We start from the raw sequence: 20,775 nt of genomic DNA on the forward strand, positions 1-20,775 counted from the left end.
CCCTGCAGGCCTACACTGTGGCTCTTGAGGACTACATATCCCAGCATGCAATACCCTCGCTCCGGCCCTGGGCTGCGGGCGGAACTACAGCTCCCAGCAGCGCTTCACACCGCCCCCCCCCGCCGCCGCGCTGCACGCTGGGAGCTGTAGTCCCTCCGGACGTTGGTCCGGCGCGGCACCTCCCTCCCGCTGCCGCCCGGCCTCGGCCCCCCCCCGCCCCGCTTGGCGCTCCTCCCCGCGCCGCCGGCGGTTGTCCCTCGGTAGACGGAAGCCGAGGAGGGAACGAGGGAGTCGGGGAGGTCGGAGCAGCGCGATGGGGGATTCCAAAGTGAAGGTGGCGGTGCGCGTCCGCCCTATGAACCGGCGAGGTGAGAGCCTCCTCCTTCAGCGCCCCTCAGCCCGGCTCGGCCCGCGGCGGGAGCGGCCCTGAAGGCAGCGGGTCCCGTCGGCGTCTGTCCGTGTCCGTCCGGGTCTGTGTGTGGCAGTGGAGCTGTTCCCCGTGTGCGGGAGCAGGGATGGATGTGCTTGTGTCTGTCGGGTGGGTGAAGCCGGGCTGCCCCCAGCAGCGGCTGTCTTCACTCCTGACACGTCTCTGCTTCCAAACTAACCTCTTTTTCTTTATCCCTCATCTCACCCCGTTTTATGGTGGGTTATTTTGTGTATGTACACCCCAGCCCACACCTCCTGCACCTGTTTTATAGCCAGGCCCTGCCCTGTGCCGGAGATTTCTTCCTTCTTCCTGCTCCTTGGGGTTTTGGGGGGGAAAATAACACCATTTCTGTCTTCTTCCTGCACCTCCATTGGGGTAACCCCTCAGTGGGTGAGTGGGAATGGGTTAACCGGGTGAAGTGTGGGGGAAACACATGACAACAAACACAAAAACATGGAAGAGGAAGCGTGAATTGAGGAGAGGTTTTGGTGGTGTTTTGGTTTATGGGCTTTATTATTATTTTTTTTCTTTCTTTTTAATGTTTTTGGTTTTTTTTTCTCCCCCTCAACGAAACTTGCCTGAGGGTTTTGTTAATCACACCGCGGTCTGGGCATCTGTTTAAATGTTTATGACTCGTCTTAATTAGAAAAACTTGCTCTAGATGATGAGGAAGCAAGCATGAAAAGGGAACTGCAGCCAGGGAGTGAGGAGGTGAAGAAGAAGGCAGGGATCCAAGAAACGTGTAAGGTTTTGTTTTCCCACATTCTCACAGAAGTATGCCAATAATTCCTTGGGGGGGGATCGAGTGAAGGCAGTTTAATAGCTACAGCGAGTGATCTGAAACAAAATAGCACTTCTAGTTTGTTTTGGTAAATAGGAAGAATAAAAAGTTAATGTCGCTGCGTCAAGTATTTCCATGCCTTTTGAAATGGAGGTGTCCAGATGTGGAGTCCTCGCTACAGGAGTGACATAGACCTGTTGGAGCACATCCAGAGGAGGGGCCACAGAAATGATCCCAAGGATGGAACAGCTCTCCTATGAGGACAGGCTGGGAGAGCTGGGGCTGTGCAGCCTGGAGAAGAGAAGGCTGTGAGGTGACCTGAGAGCTGCCCGTCAATGTCTAAAGGAGGGCTGTAAGAAAGGCTGCAGACTCTTTGTCAGGGTCTGTTGTGACAGCACAAGGGAAAAATGGTTTAAACAAAAAATGGAGAGGTTTGTACTGGATATAAGGAAAAGGAGTTTTTTACACTAAGGGTGGTGAGGCACTGGCAAAGGTTGCCCAGAGAGGTGGTGGTGCCCCATCCCTGCAGACAGCCAAGGTCAGGCTGGATGGGCTCTGAGCACTGATGGAGCTGTGGGTGACCCCGTTCAGTGCAGGGAGTGGGACCTGATGGCCTTTAGGGGTCCCTTCCAACTCAGTTCTATGATGCTGTGAAATGTCAGACTAAGTTCATCCAAACTTTCAATCCTCACAAGTGAAGTAAAGGAGATGGAATTAATCAGGTGGGTTACATCAGTTGAGGGTATTTTGACCAAAATCTGCCTCTTTTCTTTCTTTCTTCTAAACTTCAGCAATGTGCAAAATTGAGGGACAGTGCATCCTTGTGGAGAGATGGTGGGAGAAGATTCAGGGCCAGGGAGATGGAGCTGCATGGAGTGAACCTGGAAGGTGGTGCCTCGTTTCAGGAATAGAACCATAGAATTGTGTGAGTTGGAAGGGACCTTTGAAGGTCATTTGGTTCAGCTCCACAGCAGTGAACACCTACAGTTCCATCAGCTGCTCAGAGCCCCATCCAGCCTGACATTCAGTATCTCCAGGGGCAGGATCCAATACTACCTGTTCGGGGGAAGAAAGAGTACTTGTCATACACATAGCTTGGCAGTTGGGGTGTACCTCCTCTCTGTAAGCACTGCTTTGTAGCTACTAAGTGCCATGTAATTTTGCAAGCAGTATGTGAATTCACAGAATCACAGTGTGGATTGGTTTGGAAGGGACCTTAGGTTTGTGTATATCCAGCCTAAAAGATGGAATTCCTTTCCCTACCCCAAAGAAGATTTCCTGGAATTGTTTGTTGTTGTGATTTGTTTTGTTTTATTTCTGAGTGGGTTATTTGTCACAGTCCAGACGTTACGATCAAGTGATGTTTCTGATGTACCTAGAATTTACAGCAATAGCAATAAGCTTAATGTTTTCTTACCTCCGTGATGTTAAATGGAAGCATTTGTGTAACTGCTTTTCTTTGGAGTCATCTAGTTGTTAAAGTTCTGTGGCTTTGCTTTTTTTTTTTTTCATAAGCTTTGAGGTTTTCTTGGAAACTCTTCAGTCTGCGCTTTGTTCTAAATAACATTTGTACAAAGTTCTGGGACTTTGGACGTGAAGCAAGTATTTGTTTTCTTCAGGGTCACGAGTAATGTTCTTTTCCTTCCCTCTGCACCAAAGGGCTTAAAATTGCAAACCTGTCAGATGGCTGCGACTGTAGGGATTGAAGCTTTGAAACGTTCTCAGTGTTTACTTGTGGTGGTAGTGGTTGTCTTCAGTGTTTGAATTATGAATTTCTTAAGGCGAGGGTTTATTAGGTTAATAAAAGTGGTGTGTTTAACCATTACTAATTTATACAGCTCATAAAAGTATAATAAGGTCTGCGCGCATGTGGAAGGGATTTCTGCATCACATAGTTGCTTATGGCACTGCGTTTCCAGGTGAGGGTCCTGCTCCAGTCTTGTGTGAAGTGGCAATCTATAAAGTAAGCTTGTCGTACTAATTTGTAGCAGCAAGAGGAAGGATTCCTAACTGTACTTGAATGGCTTACCTTTTCAGATCTGTTATTTTTTGCATTATGCTTCAAATTAGGTAAACAGGGACACCCACAGCTCCATCAGTGCTGAGAGCCCATCCAGCCTGACCTTGGCTGTCTGCAGGGATGGGGCACCACCACCTTTCAGAGCAGCCTATGCCAGTGCCTCACCACCCTTACTGTAAAAATCTCCTTTTCCTTACGTCCAATCTAAATCTTCCCCTCTTTTAGTTTTGAAACCATACTTTGCATAAAGATCTCAGTTTCTATGAAATAGAGAGCTTTGCACTGTTTCATTTAAAGTCTTTCTTGGTTTTGCTGCAATATGTTGTTCACTAAAATATTTCCTATTGTACCACTTGTTCTATTTATTCATAATAACCAGGGGCTTCTTTTGCTGTTGTTGGATTTTCCTTTATGAATATTGTCACTGACTTCATGTGTCATAGAACCATAGAATGGCCTGGGTTGAAAAGAACCAGAGTGACCATCTGGTTTCAACCCCCTGCTATGTGCAGGGTCACCAACCAGCAGCCCAGGCTGCCCAGAGCCACATCCAGCCTGGCCTTGAATGCCTGCAGGGATGGGGCATCCACAGCCTCCTTGGGCAACCTGTTCCAGTGCGTCACCACCCTCTGTGTGAAAAACTTCCTCCTAATATCCAACCTAAACCTCCCCTGTCTCAGTTTAAAACCATTCCCCCTTGTCCTGTCACTATCCACCCTATTAAACAGTTGATCCCCCTCCTGTTTATGTGCAGAGCTCAAGTCATACCATGAAGCAAAGCAAATGACAGCTTGAGGCTTTTCAATACAGATTTGTTTTATTCATTACTTTAGTCTCAGGTGATGTTTGTGTGCAGGCATCCCATAGGCATATTCAAACCTTTGTGTTTCTCTGTGCCTGTAGTCAGGTGAATGTGGCATTAATTAAAATATAAAGTCTTTATCAGTACTGGCAGAATACGAAGGCTGCAAGGTGAACCTGATAGCAACCTTTTGGTATCTAATGGGGAGCCACAGGAAAGAAGGGGACAGACTCTTGAGCAGGGTCTGTGGCAATAGAACAAGGGGAAATGGTTTCAAGCTCAGGGAGGTCAGATTTAGGTTAGGTAAGGAAAAAATCTTTTACAGTGAGGGTGGTGAGGCACTGCAACAGGTTGTCCAGGGATGCGGTTGATTCCCTATTCCCAGAAGACTTTCAAGTCCAGACTGGACCAGGTCCTGGGCTACCTGATCTAACTGTGATGTCCCTGTTCACTGCAAGGGAGTTGGACTAGATGACCTCCAGAGGTCCCTTCCAGCTCTAAGGATTCTGTGAGTTACCCTGAAAGATGTGGTCAATGACACCTTAAGGCAGCATAAACAACTGCTATCAGGCAATCACTAAGGTTGGAGAAGACCTCTAAGACCATCCCTGCTTAATGTTGCTGCACCTCTGTTGAGTTAATGCTTTTCTTCTCAAATGGGTCAGAAAGCTAACTGCACAAAAAGTCACAGAGTCATAGAATTATTCAGGTGGGGGGCCTACAGGAAAGCTGGGGAGGGACTTTTTATAAGGGCATGTAGTGACGGGATGAGGGGAAATGGCTTTAAACTGGAAAAGGGCAGATTTAGATTAGATATTAGGAAGGAATTCTTTACAGTGAGGGTGGTGAGACACTGCCAACAGGTTGCCCAGCGAGGCTGTGGATGTCTCCTCCCTGGAAGCATTCCAGGCTGGATGGGGCTGTGAGCAACCTGGGCTAGAGGGAGGTGTCCCTGCCTACAGCAGGGGGTTGGAACTACATGAGCTTAAAGGTTCCTTCCAACCCAAACCATTCTATGATTCTAAGATGATCCAATTCAACCACCCACCTGTCATCACCATGCCCTGTGTCACTCAGTGTGACATCTGCCCTTTGTGTGTTGTAGTGCTTGGAAAGGCATCCTGGAGGAGCACTGGCAGCACGGTGCAGGCAGGAGGCTGCAGGGAGCTCAGGTGGGGTGCCCATGCCTACCTGGATCCGAGCTGTGTGCACCCAGCCCTGCTCCTGGCAGTGCTATCTGAGAACGCTGCTTTTGGAGGTTTGTGGCCTATGGCTTCCAGTGTAGAGAGCTAGATGGCTTGTAAATGGACACTCAGGTATCTATTATGCAAATGTGCATATTCATCTGGACTAGTTTCTGTGTGCAGACAGGGATCCTTTGAGCTTTGATGATAAAGCATCTGTCTCCAGTACTTGTCAGGAAGGAATTTGCTTCTCTATCTGTGTAAGCCTCTGACTGCCGTGCTAGGTGCTAATTTTCTGTCCTACTCTTTGGAGGTTGCACTCTCAGTCACTTGACGCATGTGTTTGTTTTGGGGGAAGGAAGCAGAGGTTGTTCTGTGTGTTTGTTTTCCCAGTGAAGATTACAACAGAAACATTCTATCTATAAATTGGAGTTTGTGCAAGCAGTCTCAAAAGATTAATTATGGCATTAGAGTACATGAAATGGCACCTGTTATATCCTGATGGCAATATATGAGCACCAGGCTTTTCTTCCCCATTGTCCTTGTGATAAACAGGCACCTGGGCTTTTTAGTATTTCCTGCTCGCTGCTGATAACCTATGAAATAATGTTTGTGGTAGGAGCACCCTGGAGACAGGGTGACAAATGGGAAAAGCAGGCAGAGTTCGTGTTTCACCCTGCATTCCTCAGGCGGGCAATTGTATTTTAAGGACTCCTCAGGTGTTATGAGTTTATTCCCCACTGCTGAAGAACCGGTGGGACTACCACACAGGCAAATGGGGATGCCACTAAGGCAAGCAATTCTTGTGCTAATTACATCTTTAGAGCTAGCCTTAAGTGCAGTATGAGATTACATTTCTGCTCTGGTTTCACGTTTGCTTCATCTTCACTAAGCCGACAAAGGATCAGATATGCTCACTGTGAATAATTCTACCTTGGCTTTTAGTGCCAGAGCAAACGTTATTGCATTTCATTCACTTTGAAGCCTGAAACAAAGCAGCCCAGAGTTATGTGCTGAACTTCCTCCGAGCTCTGCTGCATCTCAGAGTCACCCAACTGCTGTATGTCCTCAGTCATCACGAGCTGAGCAGCGTGTGCAGCAGCAGCACTGCCCGTGGGTAAGGTGAATGTCCACAGATATGTTGTGCCTTCAGCACAGCCGTTGGGCAAGCTCTCCTTTTGTAGAAAATGAAACAGCAGAAGGTGAAATGAACTCGTTACCATTTGGACGAGGTAGCGTTAACAACCTAGGTGAGCTTGCTTGCATTCAGTGTGCTCATGTGTTTGAGTTGACTTAAACCTCATCATGAAGATAGTATTGTGTGCCCTTCCAGATGTACTCATGCATATTTGATGACTTTTAATTGCCACAAACTGAAAATTTCATGAATGATATTTGCTCAGTGAATGTATAGCAGGGCAGCTTGAAAGGCACCTCCTTTGACTTGGTGTTGGTAAGCATTAGGGACGACTCAAATTACTGCATTTTTGTCCCAAACTCATAAGTCAGAACAGCTCATAATGACTGCCCTAAGAGTGCTTTTAGGCTGACAGCATCTTTTCAGCTCTTAGCAGGGTCATTTAGACCTAGGTTATTTTCACTCTCTGTTGTGTGGTCAGTTAGTTTTGCCTTTATTTATGTTGGCTTCTGAACAGCAAAGGGCAAAGAGAGAAGTCACTCTAACGCAACAAACACTGGCAGGGAGATGTGAGGACCTGTTGTGCTTGAGCCAGCTTTCAGCTTGCTGAGAAAACAACAACAAAAACAAAGGCCTCTGTTGTTTTTTTTTAGTTGGCTTTCACTTAGTGTATGATAAATAAACCTTTAAATATTTTTAAATTAGTATTTAAACGTTTTTGGGTGATCTTCCTGTTTGCTTTTTCAGACTGGAAGAGGCAAAAGGAACTGACTGCAGTTTCTTAATCAGCGTAGCTTGAAGATTCATACTGCAGTCATCCCTGTCTAGCCTTCAAGGGAACGTTAAGCTCCTGAAAATCTACTGGCAATTTAAAAAGTAAAATTGCTATTGTCTCTGTCTCTACAGGAGATTATGTTGAGCTGTTGCATTAGGACAGGTTTTGACTTATTAGCTTACAATGTGCTCTTTAAGCCTTTCACGGTTTCCTTTCTGTAGCTCAGTGCTGTATCTCGGATAACAGAGGTGTCAGTGCAGGTACAGCTGCCCCACACATCTGGTAGTGGGACCAGGAGAGTTCTGCTTCAAGTTTATTCAACCTGCCGTATAGTGCCAGGCTTGCATCTTTGTTTCTAGGATCAAGAAAAAGGGCTGAAAAATCTGTCAGTCCTCAGAAAAAGGAGTTTCTTAAATTGAAATCTGATGGAGAAGGTGATACGGAAATGAAGGCCCTTGATGTCTTGGGAAAGGGCTATCAGCTGGGATCATTTGGTTTGCTGGCCATGGCTGTGAGATGACTTCTTGGGGCAGTGGCTGAAATACCTCCAGTATGACCGCAGGGCAGTGCAGAGGGTTTCAGCGTGCACTGGATTTGATTCCAGACCTGTAGCAGACGGAGTGAGTTGGGAACCTCGATTTCCAACCAATGCCATTATTATTTGTTGCCCATTTACGAAGAGAGTTCCCTAATTGATCTGAAAATGAAAGTGGAGAATTTCCAGAGCTGAAAATACCCAGGATTTTCCAAAGTATTTCTCCTCTCCCTGTCCTCCAGGACTCACATACACTCTTTGTCTCTGCCCCAGGCCTATACAGTACGTTTTAAAGTTCTACCTCTGCTCATGTTTCTTGACACTGCTGTGGAAAATGTGCTGTGCTGAGTTTATGATTACCAGAGGCGTGACTGCTATTAGAGAAGGAATGGAAACTCCTACCTGTCGCTGGGAGTGCACCATCACGTTGCTGGCCTGCTGAATCCACCATTAGTTACGGTGGTACATTGCTCCAGGGCCTGCTTTTCCTGCTCTCTCCCTTTCTCATTTTTCTTCCTTGTCTGATACACGTGGAGTCTCTTAGGTTAGTGAAAAACTGCAGAGGACATGGATGGCGTGGTGGTGTTTTTGTTGGTGGTGGGTTGTTTTGCAATGCCTGTGAGGCTTATCGCAGGCACTTAGGGTTATCGTAGTCATTTAAGATTCGCATGCTTGTAGGGTTTCATTTTAAGATCTGCGCTGATTTGCGCTGCTTGAATTTTTATTGTCATTTTTGTGAGGAGTTGAAAAACCAAGAGAAATGGTCAAGAGAAAAGCTGGGGTTGGAAGGAGGCCCTCCTTCTGATAAGTGAAATACAAAGTCAGTGGGGAGACTCTGCAAATAGCTTGGATGCCCATGGCTTAACAATTAGTCTTGCACTTAGCCCGGCTCTGCTTAATGCTTCCACAGCTCTGAAATGTAACTGTGGAAAAATGATGAAGATAATAATACCTTTTTATTATTGATGTCACAATTCTCTTATGCTGAAGCTCTGACAGACTTTTCCTGCAGTACACGTTTCTTGAGATGAGTTTTAGTTTCAGTTCTTCCAGAAGCAATTAGCTGATTGGTTTCTTGATTGGATCAAGCTGACGAGTAGTTGATTGTGTTTGCTTGGCGATGACTGAAGGTAGAAGAAGGTTAGCAATAACAATGGGTGAGATTTTAGGTCTTGTTGGTATAACTGAGCTGCAGGGTCTGCGATAAGTGTCTGAAGTTTGACTTTGTGAGCCATCTCTGTCATCTTTTCACTTCTTCTAAATTCCAAGCTGCCTTATCTGTGTCTGCAGTGGAAAGAAACAATCCTGCCCAACCCTGACAAACGAGTCCTTGCTGCAAGATGAACTCATCAGTGGGTTTTGGATGTGTCTGCTTATCTTCTTACCTTGGCACATCCTTCTTTTCCTTGTTGTTCAGGGGCAGAAAGTGCGCTGCTTACCTAGGAGATACTGAAACTAGTAAAAGTAAGGGTGGGGTACCTGTGTGGTCATAGGAGAAGAGGAAGATAATCTGTCTGTGAGTCTTACTTGCTTTAGTAACAATGAAGACTTAATGAGGTGGAAATTACGATAAAATTTGCAGTAGTGGCTGTTGTCAGATTCATCTCTAAACCTCCTGGAGTCATTAAAGAAGTCAGAAATCAGTCAAAGAACGTGCTTTGTGACAGAGAAAGAATTGATACAAAGTGTATGATGTGCTATTGAAACTGATTTAAAACTATTTTTAGCTAAAAGCAGAGCTGTTCTGTGAAACTTTTGCCAGGGTAGGTGGAATACATGACCTTAAGGGTATCTGATAAATAACCCTGCTTAGAGGTTAATGTTTCTTGAGGTTTATTTCGTGGGACACCCTGAGCTGATGTACCACCTCAGCCTTGGCCAGGAGATCTCCTTATTGTGCCTCCTTAGTCCCCACTGCTATTTGCAGTCTTCCATAAGGGAAGTAGCATATAAAAGCCTTCTATGGCTGAGGAAAAGCAGGTCACTGCAATACAGAATGTTAATCACTAACCAGCCAGACTGAGATAGTGGCGTGTCAGATCTGGAATGTATGAAGAATATACTTTGAACTAAGGAAGCATGTATTACATACTAATGATAGGTAAATCGACTTTCAGGGTGTGGAGAGACATTAAAATAAACATCAGCTTCTGAAACTTGTCTGTCTCTTCCTTCCACAAAAGCAGAGTGTAATAACAGAGTAGTTCAGAAAGAAGTGGAGTTTCATGTGACTGGTAAGCTTGAGCTTTGGCTTTCTTTGTTATCATTCAAATAGTGAAAGACCTGTAACATCTCTCACAACAAAAAGCCAATGGGAGAAACTTCTTCCGATGTTATTTAACAGTAGTGAGAAGCCAGTGAGGTGCCGTACAATAAATTAAGATCTGTGTGTCTTTGCCTGAGAGATCTGCAGTCTGAGTTGATAAGGTGCTCTAAGGTGAATGAGCATGTAGAGGTGACACAGAAGGAAAGAGTAGAGGTGAAGGAGGAACAGGATTATAATTGATGTGATTAGACGTGCATGTTTTGGTGATTGAGGTGGGGTGTTGAACTCTCTACGGAGGTTATTGTGCGTAGCCTCCCTTTATCACAGCACGTGAGGACATTGGGCATTCACTGGGTGTGATTCATGGGTTGTGGTTGTAGGCATGAACATTTTGGTGCACTAAGTTCTGTAGTGGAACATAAGAAGATAGGAGTGGATTGCTTGTGCTCAGACCTATGTCTGTAGGAAGTGATTTTGGTTGCAAGCGGCTGTTTGTTCTTTTGCATCTAACTCCATTTGTCATTGGGTGGATGCCTTGGGCGGTTGTCAGTGTTATCTGAAGCTTTTATTTTGTTTCCCCTGCCTCTACAGCTAAGAATTCTCATCCATTCCAGCTATTCTTCATACTCATAGGATACATCCCATTGCTTAGCATCATTTGGAAGAGCTGGGCTTTCCGGCTGGCTTGCAGCCTGTTGGGAAGGATAAGCCCTTTTCTCCACACTCATACCTAAATTATTTTTGATGGGATTTGAATTTCAGTGAGCAGGTGCCCCGGGTCTGACAGCTGGCATGGTGTGCTGCAGCAGCATAAGAGTGGCCAGGGAAACATGCTGCAGATGGCAGGGGCAGCCTTCCCTCCAAGCGGGAGGCATTGAGACAGCAATGAGAAGAGCTGTCAGAGTGGTACCATGCCTTAATGGTTCTTTCCCCAGAAGAAATTTCATACTGCCTTGTATGTGCTGATTGTCCTTCAGAAAAACCCAAGTGCTCTTTCTTGTTTTCAAAAGAGTGCATGCTTTAAAGCTGGACAAAATCCATCCCGGTAGAATATCTCTAGAAGTGGAATTTGGCAATAGTCCTGTTTCTATTCTCTAGCTGATGGGTGGCTGTCAGGCTGCATGAATAAATTTGGTGTCTGGAGGAAGTAATGGTGTGTATAATGCTAGTGCTTTAAGAGCGGCACTTGACACTTTCTCATTTCTTTATAGAGCTCGATCTGCATACAAAATGTGTGGTGGATGTGGATGCAAACAAGGTTATTCTTCATCCTGTAAACACCAACCTTTCAAAAGGAGATGCCAGGTAAGATTTTTGAATAAGGAAGGTCAGGTTTCGTAAATTAAATGAGGCAAACAACTGAGGCTTTGATAGAGGGCTTTCAGTTTAAATAAATGACATGTGTATATTCCCTCTGCTATGTACTTACCATCATCTGGAAAGTAAGGCTGACTTTACTGTACTGGCAAGATGCTTTGATATCCAAGTACTTGCTGCATTTTAAGAATGAATGTTTGCTTCCTGCTATGAACAGTGTGCTGGCAATTAATTGGTCTGTGAACTGTTTCATTTGTTCTCAAACGCTATTTTGGGACTGAAGATATTTAAATCTGCAAAATAATTCGGGCAGGGCAAGATTTTGTCAATTTGGAATGAAATAAAACTTGACAGTTAATTTTCTCATAGTGGGCTTGTATTCAGTGTGTGAGAAGGGGAATAGAAACGTGGTGGAGAGGTGTAGTTCTGTGCATGTCTTGCCAATGAGACACTGCATGCATCACAACGCTTGGAGAGGTGGCTAAGGGCAGGGACTAGTTTGTGTAGGAGCTGGCATCAATTTGTTAAACTACTGTGAGACGTCCTGCAATGTTTGTTAGGGTTAAAGTTGGGACCAATTAATTTATTGCTTGTTTGCAAGGGGAGGAAATGTGAAGAATGTATGTGTGAAACAAAGTAACGGGGTCCAGGAAAAGGCAGAGCCCATTGCTGGGCTTGTATAATCAATCATGGTCTCTTTTCTGGGAGGAAAAATAGGGGGGATGTGGTGCTAAGGGTGACAGAAGTGAGAAATTCAGTTAAACACACAAAAGAGCTTTGTTTAAATGCAGCATATCATAGTTTTGTCATGTGAAGCTACCCAGCATGCCAGTGATTAGTAAAAGTATTCTGCTAATTTAAACTTTATAAATCTCAAGTGGGAATACATGGAAAAGCAAAATTGAGTGCAACAGATGCTTTAATGACAGCAGCCAAACGACTTGCTATAGACAGTGGGACTGGAGCTTAAAGAAGATACCTAAAAATGGCTGTGTGGGGTGGAGTGTTTTTGTTGGCGTTAATATCCGCCTCCTCCAGAAACACGTGCTTTGTTCAGCTGACAAATACCTGCGTTGATACGAGCCTTTCAAACTGCAAGAAATGTCAGGTAAATGAGATTCTCAAAGGCCATCTTAGTGGTATGAAGAATGTTATTCAGAGCTTCTCTAAAGCACGATGACCAAGCAAGTGCTGCGTACTTTGTTGTTACAGATAAGTTATAAAATGCTCATAGTGTAGTCAGGAGAGAATACGTCATGCAAATCGTGCCCCCTGGCAAGGGAGGAACCATTTGGCAATGGCGTGGACTTCCCAGACAAGATGGTGAGTCCTGTGTGAGAAACTGGCATGCCAGGCTGAAGAATGGCTCATTTGCATTTTCACAAATACCCATTGCTAATCTAAGCAGCAAGCACAGTAAATTTATATGGGGTGATTAATAAAAGAGAGAAAAGTGGAGGCCCATTAAGTGCGTGGAGTGGAAGATTTGACTACAAACACTGTGACAACAAGTCTCAGAAGCATAACTGGAGTAGTGAGGATATAGAACAGAGCCTTACCCATAATGTGATACCCTTTAGATGGGCACCCACTAAATTGTCTTTGCGCAGCTCCATCAGACAAATCTTAAATAGCAGATCAAGGGTTAGTTTGTATTTGTTTTTGGCTTAAGAAAAGTAGTATTGTAAATAAACTCCATAAAGGCGTGCAATGCAAGCAGGATACGTTTGAAAACATTAACAGCTTATCTTAATTTCTCATTAAGATGCCAAGGTCAGTTTGGGAACTGTGGATGAAATTGCAGAGGTAGAAATCTGTGCTGTCCCATCCTTGCTTGTGTATGACTCAGCTGTGCTCTGGCTGCGAGCTGACTTTGTGAAAAGCAGCCTGTGACTTTTGGAAACATGGCATGTTTTCCCACTTCCATCCTCTCCAGTAGAAACCAAATTTGAGAGATGGGTAGGTGTGTAAATAGCAAGCTTAGTAAGCAAAACAGCCAGGGCCACAGTTGTGTCTATTTGTCCCATCTCCCCAGAGCACTTCTTGCAGGCTAAAGAGTTCTTTATAATGTGTCTGTCCGTCTGCAAAAAATGTCAGACAAGTCTTCTCTCTATCTCGTGTGTATTTTGAAGATACCGAACTTGAGATGTGTGAGACCCGACTTTTGGACGTAGCAAAGGCTGTTGATGCAATTGCTGCTGGAACCATTTCAGGTCTTGAGAAAAAGAATCTGGCTTCTTCAAGTTTTCCATTAAAACTTAAGGAATTGTTTGAAAATCCAGGTGACAGCTGGTCAGCTTCACTTTCTTCTGTGTCTACAAACTGAATGTAACATTTTCACATTTCTCTGGGGACTTGAGGATTAACAAATGCATATAAAACAATTGGTTGCAAAAAAGGAAGTCTGTTTTTGTACAGCTTCATAAATCTCGTGTCCTGTTGGTTTTCCTTAACCAAGAAATGACCTTTCTTGAGACAGAGAAGTGAATCCATTTCTTTCATGGAGTGATCCTTATTAGTGCTGCACTGGTTTCAGTAATTTGATCCTGTACAAAGGATCAGTTGTGGAATTGGATGACCTCCAGGCTGGGTGGGCTGTGTTCCTACCCTCGGCATACTGAGGTTGGGTTGGTTGAGTGGTGGTTTCTTGTATTGAAATGATCAACCTTTTTTGGCTTGCTTTTCTAACATTATTTGCTGCAGAGCCTGGAGTTTTGTCACAAGTTTCCCCAAATGCCCTCTTTAAATCAAGATCTCCTCTTTCAAGTATATATGAACCTCCAGGGAGTCAGTCTAAACGAGCAGCACCATCAGCATGACTTGACCACTACTTCTTTTATTTTTCTTTCACCTTATGTAGTTGTCTGTTCTCTCTGTTGCAAATGTCAGGGTTAAAGTTCATCAGCACAGAATTTACTGTGCACTGCAAGGATTGCTCAGGATATTATTATGTAGAGGCTAGGGCTTGAAAGAGAGTGTGAACTGATTCAGATTGAAAAGAGTAGGTAAGTCCTACAACACAATTGGAATGCCTGTGTGAATCCTTTTGAAAAGCATTTCTTTAGGTTCTGCAATTTACCTTTCTTTTAATTATTTACTGTGCATTTGCTCATGCTGTGATTGTTAGCTTTCCCAAAAAAGACCTATTAAAAAGACTAAGGAGTTATTAAAGAGTTATTTTGAGGAATGAGAAAAAGGACTGTATTGTATACTGCAAGTGCAGCTGTAATTGGTGTGTAATTGAGAAATGCTCTGAAATTGGTTGTGTATCAGTCTGCCACGTGCCTGTACATGAGTTGTGCTATCTGTAAAACAAAGCATTAATCTTCCCAACAAACTGTCTTTGAGCCTTTTTATTAAGTGAATATGCTATGAAAAAGATTAAAGGAATGCTGACTTCCATGTACTCTTGTCTTAATTTGTGGTTTGCAGTTGCTTGACTTTTTACTGTAGATGCTTTACTTGTATGCAACAGAGCAGTTCCAGAGTTGAGGCAGCATTTGGGTTGGAATAACAGCTAAGTGTGTTAAATCTTTCAGCTTTGGACTGAAGAGTTTTTTCCTCTTAAAAGCTGAAGAGCCCTTTAAGCCTTTTGAAGAAGCGAAGATTAGGACCAAGTGAAACAATTCTGTCGAAGACCTAGGAGTTGAAAAATGGAACTGGAATACAAGAATCAGGGAGTCTCAAGGACCAAGTGCCATCTGTTCAGTCATTTTGAAGCGTCAAGCACGCACTTGGATGAATGGCCGTGAATGGATGCAACCTCTAAATTAAAAAAGAAAAGAAAAAAAAAAAATAAGAAGGATTGCGAGGGCTTATCAGTTGTCAAACACTACTGCTGTGGTCCTGCAGTGGAAATTAGAACCCATCTGTTGAGCCAAGCTTTGCATTGTAATCTAACTGCAAAGTTTATAAAATGGCTACAAGCAATGCTAAATAATGGCTACAATGCATAGAGCTTTTGCCAAGCTCAGAAAATCTATTTAGAACTAAACAAGATCTTATCAGAGTGTACTTTGACCTATTCTTTGCTCAGCTGCTAGAAGGCAGAAGGTGGCATTTGCGGGTCCCTCTGCTGCAGTCAGCCTGGTGTGATCACTCTGCCTTACTGCTGGGCAGCAGTGAGCATTGCAAGAGGCTGGACGAGCTCCTGTCAGCACTGCCTGAGCACTTACATGGCTCCTAGGCCATGGGCAGTGTAGGTGAAGCCAGCTTTCATCCAGCTGTGATGTGCTGCGTGACTGCAACTGACCAGATTGGATGTGTGGAGAGTTTCTGATGGTGTGCTCTCCTGGAAACCATGGAAAATGCTAATCTTAATGTAGCAAGTCACGTGGGAAATGCCTGGATGGTGATGTGGTGAAGCTTGCACAAAGAACTATAGGATAATTAAGGTTGAAAAATACCTCTAAGTTCATCACGTCCAACCATCAACCATGCCCCACTGTGCCCAATAATCTGTAATCCTCAGTGCCACATCTCTGTGTTACTTGAACACCACCATGGACAGTGACCCCACCACCTCCCTGGGCAGCTGTGCCACTGCAGCACCACTCTGAGAAGCTCTTCCTAATACCCAGCCTGAACCTCCCCTGGCATGTACATAGTTATTATCCAAACATCTAGAAATGAGCAATGTGTTGGCTGGGGAAACCATTAGCCAGTAAAAAACCTTTGCATTATTTGCTTAATTTTTCTTTGTGAAGAGGCATATGTGTCACTTGCACAATTCACTCTGATATACACAGAATGGTAGGCAAGAACTGCAATTAGAAGAGGGTTTAGCTGAAGTTGGAAATACAACGATCCCTTTTGTCTAGACTGCAGTGTTTGATTGTATTGGTGCAATTAAGTATTTCTTTTTGTAACCTCTGGAACAGCAGGGAGATATTCATGGTGCCCAGGGAGGAAATGCTGGCATGATTATATATGTGTTCATGTATTTATTTATAAATACAGACTGGAAAAGCTGACTGCTAGAAGTAATGGGAACACTTTGACTTTTAAAAATAATCTGTGGTTACAGGAGTGCTTAGGGATGCAGTTGTTCTGCCTTTGGAAAGGATGTGCATAATCAGTAAGTGAGGGAAGTGTGTGAGCACTGTGCTATGCACAGAGTGAATCTGCAAGACTCCTTACCCATACAAAAGCAGCAAGAGGCAATTATTGTTATGCATCACTGGAAAAATACACACATCTCTGCAAACACACCAGAACCGTGCCTGATGGTAGGTTGGAACCACTTGAAGAGCTGCCTCATCTTAGGCAGTGTTTTATGTAAGGGTCCGCAGCTGTTCACACATTGTACTTAGAACGATCAGCTGTTGGATGTAACCAGCAGATGAATATTGAGCTTGGTGGAGCATTTGCACGATGTGGTGTGGTTGCTGTTTGACAGCAAGGCTATTTAAATGGAGAAACATTGCATTTGAAGATGGGTGACAGCTAATTGCGCTGCGTGCTCCTTGGCCTCTGCATCATTCCTGGCATTGTGTTAATTCCTGCTGTGTTAAACTGCTTGGGATTGGAACAAATCAGCTTGGGATGTGAGTGCGTAGAGGCTACATTAGTGGCAGAGTTGGCTGTGTTACCCCCTTAAGCTAAGGAAGAGTTGCTCGCCATGCAGCTACAGGCTTGTGTTAAATATTCCTCTTCATCACAGGGGTTGGACTGGATGACCTTTAAAGATCCTTTCCTACCCAAACGATTTTATGATTCTATGATAATTGAGACTGAAATTTTGGGGTTAGATGTTAGTTCAGCTTTATCTCACAGAGAACAGATCTCTGCGATGTTTCATAATGCAGAAATGTTCCAGGAAGTTGTGGGGGATGGAGGGAGTGTTGCTTGTATTCCCCAGACTGATAGCTGACATCCAGAAGAAAGGGAAGCCTGCCTTTCCCAGCACCCATAGTGGTGGTTTGTGAGTGCATGACAGCTCGGAGGAAATGAATGTTTGCAAAAGCGGTGCTGAGATTTTCCTATATTGCTGACTCTGTGCAGTTCAGTTGCATCTGTGCCTGCAACTTTTGTTTCATGCATGGCGTTATTCTTTAAAATGATGATTTTTTTTGTGGTGATCTACCTCAAGTCAGTATTGCTGCAGGTTATTGAAGAGAACTGGCGAGGGAGGGCCTTAAATTGTTGAAAGAATTCAGGTAAAACTGTTACTTTTTCAGTGTATTATCAGATTATTGTATAGGACGTCATATAAAACTAGACTGCAGAGCACATTGTTCTTCATAAGGTTTAAAGCTGGACTACGTTCAGCTGCAATCTGTGTTGAATTGCAAAACGCAAGGTAGAAACCATCCACAAATTCCCAGTGTAAACAGAAATGTTAACAGAACTTTAACTGTTCTCCTAGCATGTGTCTCAGTGTGCTTAAAAAAGAACATGATCCTGTTTTATATTGTTAAGGAAATTAAACAGTGAGACTGTGTTGACAGTTGTTTTAAAGACTGTTCCTTGCCCTCCAGTTGGATCATGCTCACTTATTTCTACCCCTTTATGGCCAATATAGCCGTAGCAAATTGGGATTATCTGTTGTTTATAAACTCTGCGCTCATGCTGTAAGTGAAAGCTGCTTTTAACCTGAGCTGCGTCCTCTGGAGGGGAGAATTAGGCAACCACAACACTGCTAGCAATCATCCCTTGCTCTTATTGCTTATATGAGAGAAGCTTTACCCAGTTGTTACAGATCTGGCAATGAAGACTTAAGGTGGCAGATGAGGAATTAATTTGAATCACATGCCATGTGACACAGAAGTGTAGCCTTCAACTTGTGTTTCCTGGCTTCCTAACTAATGGCTCTTTTTCTTAGAACTTAATGCATCTACAGATTACCTGTAGCCTTAATTCTTTGCTAAACTGAAGGGCCATGTAGTCAAGCAGCAGGTTCTGGAGTAGCCTTAGCAGTGTTGACCTGCCTGCAGACAGTGTTTGGAAGTGGATGCTGATAGTTGCTAAGCAGCTTGTCCTCCACATAAACTTCTCTGGAGTTGGCAAAGGCTTCTGACTGTGAGTTATCTAAGGAGAGGAGTTGTGCTACAAATAGAAACCAATTTGCAGTTCCTTCCCATTGTGACTTTCTACCAGTAGTAAGGGTCAGTTCCCCGAGTTAAAAATAATGAAATAAATAGACACGGCATATTATTGCATATAGAAACTACTAGGATGAACGTGTTAAGTACTTTGATGGAATGGAGATTTAAAAAAGAAAGGAAAAAAAACAAAAAAGGAAATTATATTTAGAAGAACGTAACATTTGATTTGATTGTAATCATTTAGAATGGTAGAAATGCAGTGAAAACTGGCCAAATGCATGAAAACAAGGAAGTGGAACGAACAAATTGTGTTCTGATAGCATAAGCAGAACAAAACACAGGATAGACAATGAAAGCTGAGCTCCAAGTCTGAAATACTTATTTTTAATGTTAATCTGATAACTGAGCACAAGACTTAAAGGCGCTAAAGTATATTTCCTGTTTAAAGCAAATAGATTCAAGAAAGATAGGAGTGTGGCCCAGTGGCTGCAAACTGCACTGAGATGTGAACAAAGGAAGGAGAGCAACCCTAAGGCTTGCCCTCAGTGCTGTGAATGGATGTTGTGGCTGGGAGCACGTCTATGGAATGATTCCATCTTAATTCTTAGCTCTTCATGAGGTAAGGCTGTAAAATGGGTTTAGTGGTCAGAATCATGTCCCTGCAGGATTATTTTGGTGTCATATCATATACACTCTCCCCAACTCCTTAAGTTTTGGAAAGTGGAATATAAAAACTGCCAGGCTTAGCTTTTTAAACTATTTATTGTCTTGTTATGGGAAGCAAACAAAAGGAGAGACCTTGTACCTTTTACCTTGTTATTGTCATGAACCTAAAGAACTTTGATCAAGTATTTGGAGTTGTTTGCATCCGTTTGAGGTTACGTCTGATTATTCCCTTAGTTGTCAGGGTGGCAATTTTAGAGTTGGAAGTTCAAAAGCTGACACAATTGACGGTCAGTTACCTTTAAAGCACTTAGCCTGGCTCTGCCAACATCTTACAGCGCTGTAAAACTGGAATTAACGCTGTTGAATTCAGAGAGGATGATTTCTCTTTATCTTCAATTTGAAGTTTTTACAGTAAGGGAAGGGAAAGTTGCAATTACCTTCACACCTCAAGATTTGCTTTACTACTTAATACTCTTTAACCTATTTTAATTTCAGATGGTAAAGACAGAGGGGCAGTTTTCTCACCTCCTCCTGTGAGGAGAAATCAACAATCAACATCTTGTAGTTATTGTTTTTGTTTTCCATGAGCTGGGCCTGCAGGAATGCAGCACCTGCTGCTGATGCATGGGCAGCCCCCTTCCCTCTGGGTTGGAACGGCTGTTCTTCCTGGAAATGCTAGAGCAGTATGGCTTTTGTGGCTTCCACCAAAGGCACCCTAAATATTTGTTGTTGTTGCATTTTTATTTATTTAAGAGATACTAAACGATCCTCCTCTGGTTCTAATTTACCTTATAAGAACTTGTCCATTCTTTTGGACACTTGGGGCAGAATAAAGCTGGCTTCTCTTGTACTGTTACAGTATGAGTTCAGCATTCAGTGCAACCATCACTCAGCATTGACCAAACGTGAGTGTGCTACTAACCCTACCTGGGCTGAAGCCAGGGCACAAAGAGGCACAGGGCTAACTCAAGTTATGGCAAGTAATGTATGCATTTTGATACACTGGCTAAACACACTCTGTGAACAGATAAAAATATGCCTTGTGTTTTGTTTTGGTAAAGGAATTGGAGAATTATTGCTAAATAATTATCTTTTTTTTTTTTTTTTTTTTTTATCTTTTTTTTTTTTCCTGTATATTTGAGACTCCATTTTCATGTAGCTTAAATACATGACCTGCAAATTTTCAAATGGAACATACATGCATTAGACGTTCAACTCAGAAATCTGATCATGTCTTTATACTGGACTTTTTATAAGCCTTGCTGTAGTAGTAAGAAATATCCCTCTGTCCATAGTCTGGACTTATTCATGCCACCACTTTTTGACAGTACATACATTTGTGAACAAATTTTCTCAAGGGTGAATCACAGGAAAAGTAGAATTTCATCAAAAATCTCTGACAAGCACTTTGAGAACTCAATCAGAATTGAAACCACTGCCATTGAACCAAACTGATTCATTAGCTTCATAAAAAAGGTTGAATATTCCACTGTTTTTATGGGTTCTTTTTGCTCTCTTTTTGATTTTCTGATAAAAAATACTAAGAATTAAAATCTTTTGTTGCTCATGTACATGAATTTATGAGGGCTGCTCTGAAGGTAAAGCCTCCTGTTTTACTATGTTGGCCCATAACGCCAGAGGCCTGTGTTGGTAGTATGGCTGTAGAGGTTGAGCCATCCCACCAATAGCTCATCGTGTTTTGTTGCTGTGTGACAGATGGCAGTGGAGGGGCATTCTGACAGAATGGCATCTGACGTGGAGGTGCAGATGAAACAAAGGTGTGTCACTGAATTCCTCCATGCAGAAAAAAATGGC

At 43.4% G+C, this 20,775-nt stretch overlaps 1 protein-coding gene across 2 annotated transcripts in view; it reads left to right on the plus strand.

Annotated features, from left to right (window-relative positions):
• Positions 1-207: 207 nt before the first annotated feature.
• The window catches only part of KIF13B (kinesin family member 13B), a 117,587-nt gene continuing 97,019 nt past the window's right edge, over positions 208-20,775 (plus strand). For both annotated transcript variants that reach the window (XM_072330953.1, XM_072330954.1), the window contains exons 1-2: positions 208-368; positions 11,143-11,236. In XM_072330953.1, the coding sequence (XP_072187054.1) occupies positions 314-368; positions 11,143-11,236 (149 nt within the window). In that variant the 5' untranslated portion in view covers positions 208-313. The remainder of the gene's footprint in view (positions 369-11,142; positions 11,237-20,775) is intronic.

This window comes from Excalfactoria chinensis, chromosome 3, assembly GCF_039878825.1.
Source record: "Excalfactoria chinensis isolate bCotChi1 chromosome 3, bCotChi1.hap2, whole genome shotgun sequence".
Taxonomy (NCBI): domain Eukaryota; kingdom Metazoa; phylum Chordata; class Aves; order Galliformes; family Phasianidae; genus Excalfactoria; species Excalfactoria chinensis.